The sequence below is a fragment of the Macrotis lagotis genome, chromosome 1 (genome assembly GCF_037893015.1).
Source record: "Macrotis lagotis isolate mMagLag1 chromosome 1, bilby.v1.9.chrom.fasta, whole genome shotgun sequence".
NCBI classification, from domain to species: domain Eukaryota; kingdom Metazoa; phylum Chordata; class Mammalia; order Peramelemorphia; family Peramelidae; genus Macrotis; species Macrotis lagotis.
The window spans coordinates 816,808,016-816,817,515 of record NC_133658.1 but is presented as its reverse complement, the minus strand read 5'-3'; the positions used below and the strand labels follow the sequence as shown (position 1 = coordinate 816,817,515).

The following is a 9,500-nucleotide window of genomic DNA, read 5'->3' as shown; positions in this document are numbered from 1 at the left end:
TGACACTTGCCCCAAAGTACCAAAATTGCTAGTTATGGCTCTTGAGTACTATAATAAGTGCTACATTTATCTATCTATCTATCTATCTATCTATCTATCACAATACATTTCACACAGTAAGCCTTGGAATTACTGTTTTTTAACTGAATCTGTGATTTTATTGACATAGGCTTTAGTCACTAGCTGTGTGACCCTGGACAAGTAACTTTTGTTTTCTTCAGTTTCCTTTACTGTAAAAATGGGGATAAATAATAGCATGAGTTACTAAAATTATTATATTTTACATAGCACCATAGATAGTATAACTTTGGGAGGGGGTAAAAGACCTTCATAAATACAGAGTTGAAATATTATCTAGTCAGCTGGATGGCAAAATTGATGGGGGGTTGGACCTTGACCCCGAAAAATCTGAGTTCAGATGTGACCTCCATTACTTACTAGTTTCATGATCAGAGACCCAAGTTACTTATGCTTTCTGCTTCAATTTCCTCTACCTTAAAATGGGGACTTGATAAATGCTTATTTCTTTTGCCCCCCCCAACAATTTCGTTTAACAGAGCAGTAAAAGGTACAGTGAGTGATTTGTCTAGTTAATTTAGAACAAGTCATTACTATCCCTTGTGATCTCGGGAACTTTGTTAACAGGGGTACAACCAGTCTTGAGTTGTCAAAGGCCATACCAATGCAATGCAAACTCTGGTAGAAAGGCTTTGAACTTTGCAATTGCCATATATGGATCAGTCTAGTTAAATTTCCTTCCTATGTGACCCTGGATGCTTAAGCTCTCCTGACCATCTATAAATTGAGGGGTTTTGTCTTCTAATACCGCTCACAGTCTGTAATCCAGCTCTGATGAATCAAATGATCAATGATTCATTAGAATCAATGAATCCAACACTAAAGCAAATCTTGAGGCCTTAATACATTAGTAGAAGGTCTTCATAAGTTACTATGGATCACTTACTGGTCAATCTTCTAGGGATGAGCTTCTTTAAGTTGTTAGGTTGTTCTTTTAGTTAGGACTTCATCACAAAGTTAAATAATGAGAGAACTTGGACTCAAAGCTCAGGTCTCCTGACTTGCTGAACTGGACTATCAACACTAATCACAATGTCATGAATTTAGAGCTGGAGGCAACCATGGAATCCAACACCCTTGCTAAGGAAACCAAAGCTCAGAGAAGGGAAAAGGCAGGGTAATAACTAAAATCCAGGTCCTTTGACTCTAAATACAGTGTTCTTTCCACTACACCATGGCCAGAAAGAACCAGAAACTGCTCCCACTTTTCAGGATTTTACAAGGTCAAAGTCCCCACTATTCATTGATTCTCAGAAAGGTGGTACTGGGGCAGCTAGATGGTGCAATGGGTAGAGCATTGGCCTTGGAAGTCAGGAGGATAGGAGTTCAAATCCAGTCTCAGACTCTAGCTATGTGGTCTTGGGGGAGTCACTTAACCTTGATTGCCTCACATTTAGGGCAATTGCCAGTTGTCCCAAGCCACGTCTGGTCATTGGACCCAGATGATTCTGGAGGAGAAAGTGAGGTTGGTGACTTAGTACAGCACCTCCTCACTGATATCCAATTCATGTGCTTGTCATGGTCTCCCTAATGTCATGGTCTTCTTCAAGAATGAAGGACAGCCATCATTATCATTATAGGCCTTTTGTCCATTGTTAACAATGATAACAGATTAGAGTTATAATAATAAGTGATTTAATACAGATTGTCTTTTCTTATCCTCATAACAAACTTGTAAGTAGGGCAAACAGCGTTATTCACCTTTCACAGAAAAGAAAACTGAGGGTCACTTTACACTGGGCTAAATGGTAGGGATATAAATACAAGAAGATCAAGCTGATCTGTACTCTCAAAGAGTTTACATTCTAACGGGGGAAGAAAAAAAAGCATAAAAGGTGGGAGATGGGAGTTGCTGAAGAGTTGGTGCAATGAAGAAAGTGAGTCGAGTTGAATTGAGAAAGACGTGAGCGTGACTAGGGCTCCTCAAGAAACGGGGACCCACGTGAGAGTGCCAATAATCAGACTGAGGGAGTCCTTTGAGAGAGTCAAGGTGAGTGAGGCTGCTGAGATGGAGCAGGGCCAAGACTGTGTTCACACTTGATGCCTCTGAGGTGAACAGTGACTTGCCCATTGTGTGCTGAGATCTGGAGTTCTGTCGAAACTCAGAATTCCCTCAGCCACCCTTCTCCATTTCGGGGGGAGCCAACTGAGGCAACTGAGTCCACGGCTCAACAGTCTACTTAATTGCCCGAGGAGGAAGAGTTTGTACATGAATTGCACTTCCCTCCAGAAGTGCCCCCACGGGCACACTGTTACAGAGAGGACAGTTTCCCTGGCTGATGGGATTTGGAGTCTCGGACTCGTTTTACTAAGAAAATGAATCCCGGAGAGAACCTTGCTCAGGTGATTCCCCCATGCCTTGCCCCCATCAAATGAACTCCTTCCCGAATCATTCTCTCAGCATAATGTGGCACCGCAGCCCGAGGTGCCGACTAGCTTCCAGGACTGACGTTGTGAGCACCGGGAGACGAGGCCAACGAATCCCAGAGCCGGAGAGGGTGCTCCGGGATGCTGCGGGGCCCTCTCCCGGGGCTCGGGGTGCGGTGGCGGGGGAGGCTTGCTCAGGCGGTGCACCGCTGCTAACCCGCAGGAGGGGAGGCTCCCGCCTCGGTCCCCGGGGGTGGTCCCGGCTCCCTCGCCTCACCTCCCCCCTCTCGCAGGTGCGCCGGCCTGGCTCCCGGCCGGGCTGGGGGCAGGGAGAGCCCTGGCCCGGGCCGGGGCTGCGAGGCCGCGGCTGCAGAGCGGGGGCTCCGGGCCAACAGCCGGAGCAGGTGGAGGGGGGCGGGACCTGCCGCGGCGGATCGCGCCTGCCTCCTCCTCGCCCCCCTCGGCCTGGGGGGGAGAGAAAGGAGCCCGGAGGGGGCGAGGGCTGGGGGGCCGCGAGGGCGCGTTGCACGGGGTGCAGCTGCGCCCCCCTTTGGGAAGGGGCACGCCGATTCCCGGGCCTCGCCGGCCAGCGGGAGCACGCCGGGGCTGGCATTGGCCGCCTCCGGATCTGCTTCCTGGGTTTGCTTTCGTTTTGCCGGGGGCTTCTCCTTTCTCCTCCCTCCCGGCTCCGCACCCCGCTTCGGTCCCCCCGGGTCTCCCCGGCTCGAGGAGGCGCCCACACTGAGGCTGCGCGCCTGCTCCGGGGTGCTGGGCGGAGGGTGGCCTCTCCGCTGCAGGTGAATGCGAAGAGGGAGGTGGCGGGAAAAGGCGTGAGAGGGGTTTGTCGCTGCAGGTTGGGGACCGAGTGTGAGGGGAAGCGGGGAAGGGGGCGGAAAACGGATGTGATGGCTCCCCCCTTCCATCCTTTTGGCGGTGCGAAGCCTGCCCTCCCCACCCCCACCCTTACCTCCACCCCCACCCTCACTTCCCCCTCTCCTTCCAGCCCCTGCTCCCAGGTGCGAGCGTGCGTTCCCCCCGCAGCTCGGGGGCGAGGTCACTCCTGGGTACCGTGTGACCGCCCAGTCCCTGATATCCGCTTCTTGCCTCGTCCCCATCATTCAGGATTCGCGGGAAGAAGATGAGTTCTCTCTTCAGCCAGGGAGCCCGGGTGGCTCTCCAGGGCAGGGCTGGCTGCGCCCTCCTGCTCCGGGCGCCCCCTTTGACAGGCACCCAGCTGGTCTGGGCCAGCAGCAGCTCGGGGCCCGCAGGCTCCCATCCTGTGCCCTTGGCCCTGAAGAAGCGGGGCTACGACGTCACCAGGAACCCGCATCTCAACAAGGTACCCGGGGGAGAGTGGTCGTGGGGGATGGGGGTCTGGGCACTAAACTGCAGATGGGGCCAGTTGCCCTCGACTCTCCTGGCCAGCTATTGCCTTATTCCGGGTGCTTGAACTCTCCTCCCCTTTGCACAAGACTCCAGCTTCAGTGACAGTGTTTTCCTTGTGGGCCTTGTCAGCTGTTACCAGGGCATGACTGTGACTTGATTGGCTGTGTTTTTAAAAAAAAAAAAAGATCTCATAAATCAAGGCAGGTCAGGTGTCGTGGATATGAGGCAGCATGGTGTGCTGGAAAGATTGGGAATTAAGACCAACTGTACTCCGCTGTGACTCTTCTTCAGAGTAGATGGCAGGGAGTAACCTTAGTTACCATCTAGCCTAATTCTTTTATTTTACAGATGGAGAAACTGAAGTCCAGGGATGTGGGCATTTGAAGTGATTTGCCCAGGATTACAAATGTAGTTAAATAGCAGAGCTGAGATTTCATACCTACAGTTATCTGGTATTTATGTGACTTCAAGCAGCTTATTTCACTCCATTATCTATAAAAATGAAGGGGTTGGGCTAAATGACCCCTGCAGGTCTAGATCCTGGGACTGATTTCTGATTGTCCCCAGGAGGCTTGGGTCAGAGCTCCGCCTATGATTGTGTATCCTTGAACAGGTCATTTAGATCTCTCTGAGCCCAAGTTTCCCCATCTTCAAGAAGGGGAACAGTAAGATTTGTATTTGAATCCCAGTCTTGGGCAGATCAAATGAATATGGAAAAGTGGTTTGATAGTTGTACAGTGTTATAGCAATAGAAGATAGGACTTAATATTTGAAAGGTGGCAAGGGAAGAGAGTTGGCACACCAATAGAGCCCTGGATCTGGAGTCAGGAAGGCAGACCTTCCTAAGTTCAAATCTGGCCAGAGATACTAGCTGTATGACCATGCGCAAGTCATTTTTAACCCTGTTTGCCTTAGTTACCTGACCTATTAAAGAAGCTGATGAAGGAAATGGCAAACCAAAGAGTTGGATATAGCTGAACAACAAAAAGAATTGGATTTTGAAACTGGGCCTTGAAATCATCTAGTTTTGAAACTCCTTGTAGAACTTTCAAGTGAACTCCAAATCAGTTAATTTGGAAGTGTTTAAAAAAAATAAAGAAAAATATAGTACCTGTTAGAGTTTGATAACCACTGATCTAGTCCATTTCTCTTCACTTTTACAGCTGAGGAAACTGAGACTCAGAGAGGGGAAATGACTTGCCCAATGATGCTCAACCAGTTCAGGGACAAGTAGAAAGAACTCAGGACTTCTGCAGTACTCCTTTTTTTTTAGGTTTTTGCAAGGCAAACGGGGTTAAGTGGCTTGCCCAAGGCCACACAACTAGGTAATCATTAAGTGTCTGAGGCCGAATTTGGACCCAGGTACTCCTGACTCCAGGGCTGGTGCTTTATCACCACCTAGCCGCCCCAGTACTCTCTTTTACCTGCCCCACTCACTCATATATTTATTTCTGGAAGAACTGTTAACGCCTCTACAATTCCTAATTGTCATGAACTCCAGTAATGGATAGATCTCTCTTACCCTTTCCCAACTTAAAAACCTAAAAGGAATCTTCACATACTATCAGCTGATTAAGTAATATTTAACTAGAGCTTTTAGTCATATTACCTGTATTTGATCTAGGGATATATGAGTTGTGGACTACTACTTTTCCTTTACTTGCTTATGAATTATTGACAGAATAAAGGAATAGATCAAAAGACTATATTTTTCCTGGAGTTGTGATCTCTAAAGCATTCTTAGTCCCTAGGTTTCTCTAGCTGTGGCACATCTTTCCCCACCCCCTAAAATGAAAAGAGAACTTTACTTGTTATAGCAATGTTTTTGTTACATATTCCTGTTAACTAGCTACTTTAATTCCCCCACATTCTCTTGATCATTGTTGTGGAGTGGAAAGTGCTGAGAATGCCAGGGTGGGACTTGATCTTTGTAGGGGTTATAAGATCATTGTTGGCTGACTTCTTTGAGTAGAACTACATCGTCTCAGTAAATCTAGTGCTGACTCCTGATTATTTTATTGGAGATAGATCAGATTAGTCTTAGAAATCAGCCAAGTAATTGATGACCTCTGCATTAGGATAGGACTGAGTCACTTCCCTGGCTTCCTGCAGGTCTCAGAAAAAAAATCCCTCATTCTGCAGAAACCTTTCCTGGTTCTCCTTAATACTGGTGACTTCTGACTGAGAATATCTCCAGTTTATCTAGTCTATATGCTGTCAGTATAGTCATTTGTATTTTGTCTCACCATTAGACTGTGAGCTCCTTGAGATTGGTGACATTTTTTCTTTTCTATGTTTCTCCAATACTTAGCACAGTACTTAACCTGACACATAGTATGTGTTTAAAAAATATGTGCTGACTTGATTTGTTCAGTTCTGAGGAAAGGAGGCAGAGAGGCAAATGTGAAGCCTATAGAAAATACATGAAAAATTCTTAAACATATGATATTGATCCTCTAGTTTGATTCTCTACTGAGGTCATAATGAGAAGTGTGGAGATTTAAACCACAAATTGTGTGATATAGTTTAATTGGCCATTTTACTGTTCTTTTACACAATAGTCCAACTTCCATTGCTTATGTCTTTGTCTCAGTTGTCCCTCATACCTGATACACACGCATCCTCTTACCTCTGACTAGTCTATTCAAAGTTAAAATGGAGAGTTGTTGTGAGGAGCCAATGAGATGATATTTATAAGAATACTTTAAGGGCAGCTAGGTGGCATGGTGGGTAGAGCACTGGTCCTGGAGTCAGGAGTACCTGGGTCCAAATTCGGCCTCAGAAACTTAATAATTACCTAGCTATGTGGCCTTGGGCAAGCCATTTAACCACATTTGCCTTGCAAAAAACCCTAAAAAAACAAAAGAATACTTTGCACAGAGCAGGACTTCATAAATGTTTGTTTTCTTCCTTCCTCCTTACCTGTCAGTACCTCCCTTCCCCCAAAATTAATTACCTACTCTCTCTGACTCTCTCTCTCTCTCTCTCTCTCTCCCCCTCTGTTTCCATCTGTGTCTGTCTTTCTCTCTCTCTGTATCTGTCTCTGATTCTGCCTGTTTTTCTCTGTACTTCTGTCTCGCTCTGTCTCTGTATTTCTGCTGTCTGTCATTCTCTGTTTCTCTCTGTCTCTATCTCTCTCTACTTCTGTTTCTGCTTCTTTCCATCTCTCTCTCTGTACTTCTCTCTATATTCATGTTATCTCTCATATAGAGAATATTTTCATTTTGTCTTTGTAATGCCGGAATCCAACACAATATTTGGTCCATAACAAGTGTTTAATGCTTGTTAGCTATAAGAAAATATAGGAATGGATGATATGGGAATTTTGTAGCTTACAAGACCATAGGACAATTAAGAACTTTATAAGCTGTGGAAGGAAAAACTCCATTCTGTTGGGCACAATTCTGTCAGAAATAAACCCATTAACCTTCCTCTCTCCTTAATTCCTGTTACTGTCAAGAGCAATACTCAGGGGAGCAGCTAGGTGGTGAAGTGTATAGAGCACCGATCCTGGAGTCAGGAGGACCTGAGTTCAAATGGGGCCTCAGACACTTAATATAATACTTACTTAGCTATATGATCTCGGGTAAGTCATTTAAACCCATCGCCTTGCAAAAAAAAAAAAAAAACCAACAAAAAACAAAAAAGGCCATACCCAGTCACCCAAGTTTCATTTTTGACTGCTTATCTCTCTTATCCTCCATATCCAATTGTCAACTTCTGTAGTTGTACCTTTCTGTTCTACATCCACTTCTTTCCTCAATTATTGCTACCATTCTGAAGCAGGAAGGCCCTCCTCACCTCACATCTGGGCCCATGTTGATTTGTCTTTCAAAAGTCTCTCCCCATTATGTTATATTCTCCATTTAACTGTAAATATGATCTTCCTAAAGGGTAGGTATGACCATTTTACCCCCACTCCACTTTCACTCAATGAACTCTAGTAATTCTCAGTTACCTTCAGGAGCAAATATAAAATCCTTTGGCATTCAAAGAACTGCCCAACCTTTCCAGCTTTTTAAAAACTTATTCAACCTCATATAAACTTTGATTCATCTAGTAACCTTAAGGTTCAACAAGACATTCCATTTCTCCAGGCTTTGAGCATTTTCCCTTAGTGATACCCCATGCTTTCCCTCATCTCAGCCTCTCGACTTCCTTGACTTTCTTCAAGTCTTAACTAAAATCTATCTTGTTCAAGAAGGCTTTCCTGATCCTCCTTAAATCTAGTGCTTTCCCTCTGAAATTATCCCCAATTTATCCTATACATAGCTTATTTGTATGTATTTGTTTTTGTATTGAGAGCCCTATTAGTCTTCTTGAGAGAAGGCTCTTAAAAATTTATTAACTGAGTGAATTAAATTCTAAACATCTCTTCATGGAGACAGAAATCCCCAAAGGGCTGAATTTCCTCATGCCTCAAAAAACTTTCTGATTTATGACCTTTTACTTATGATTTATTGGGTTTAAGAACAAAGATTATATAGTTAAGATTAAACCAAGATTAGAGTGTTTTATTTTTCTAAAAAGAATTATAATGACTTAATTTTGGTGTACCTTGGAGATTTATTTTATCTAATATAATTAGTCTCCCTTTTAACTTCTCCCCGTAAGGATTTCCCTTACAACTTGGTCAAAGGCAAATTCAAAAAAGGCCTCTAATTGAATTAAACAAAGGCATTCTTGTTCTTAGTTTGGTCATTACCCAATTACCTTCCTAAGATGATCAGGCTTTTCCCTTTCAAAACTAGTTGGTCTTCCTTAAGGCATCTTGTTAAGTTAGACCAAGGACTTCAGCCTTGAGCACTGGCCTAATACTATTGCTTTCATATTGCTACCTGAAGAAGAGAAAGAGGAGAGGGGATGGAATTGGATGTGTTTAGTATATCTCTACATAGTGAAATCTGTGAATATATGACCCTAGGGACATAATGTAGAGTACCTGAATATCCAAAATGTGGCCCAAGCCACCCTGAGGTTTCACTTACTCCTCCCTCCCTCCCTCCTTCCCTCCTTCCCTCTTTCCCTCCTTCCTTCCTTCCTTCCTTCCTTCCTTCCTGTCTTCCTTCCTTCCTTCCTTCCTTCCTTCCTTCCTTCCTTCCTTCCTTCCTTCCTTTCTTTCTTTCTTTCTTTCTTTCTTTCTTTCTTTTTCTTCCTTCCTTCCTTCCTTCCTTCCTTCCTTCCTTCCTTCCTTCCTTCCTTCCTTCCTTCCTTCCTTCCTTCCTTCCTTCCTTCCCTGCTCCCTCCTTCCCTTCCAGGGAAGCTAGGTAGCACAGTGGATAGAAGACTTGCCTTGAAATCAGGAGGACAGGAGTTCAAATCTGGTCTTAGACTCTAATTATCTGTGTGACCCTGGGTAAATCACAACCCTGATTACCTCACATCCAGAGTCATCACTAGTCATCCTGATTCATATCTGACCACTGGGCTCAGATGGCTCTGGAGGAGAAAGACTTAGCAAAGCACCCCCTCACTCAAGTCTAATTCATGTACTTGTCATGATATCACCTCTCTGATGTCATGGTTTTCTTTGAGAATGAAGGACAAAATACCTGAAATTTCCAACTTTGGCTTTAGTTTGGCTCTATCTGATGGTAAACAAAGATTATTTTTTTTATGGAACTGATGAAATAAGAGGTAAGATAAATGAGGTTGATGATATCAGCACA

At 44.8% G+C, this 9,500-nt stretch overlaps 1 protein-coding gene across 1 annotated transcript in view; it reads left to right on the top strand.

Moving 5' to 3' along the window:
* Positions 1 to 3,568: 3,568 nt before the first annotated feature.
* Positions 3,569 to 9,500, top strand: part of ME3 (malic enzyme 3) — a 324,153-nt gene continuing 318,221 nt past the window's right edge. Inside the window, exon 1 of the mRNA XM_074217063.1 lies at positions 3,569 to 3,784. Within this exon, the coding sequence (XP_074073164.1) occupies positions 3,584 to 3,784 (201 nt within the window). The 5' untranslated portion in view covers positions 3,569 to 3,583. The remainder of the gene's footprint in view (positions 3,785 to 9,500) is intronic.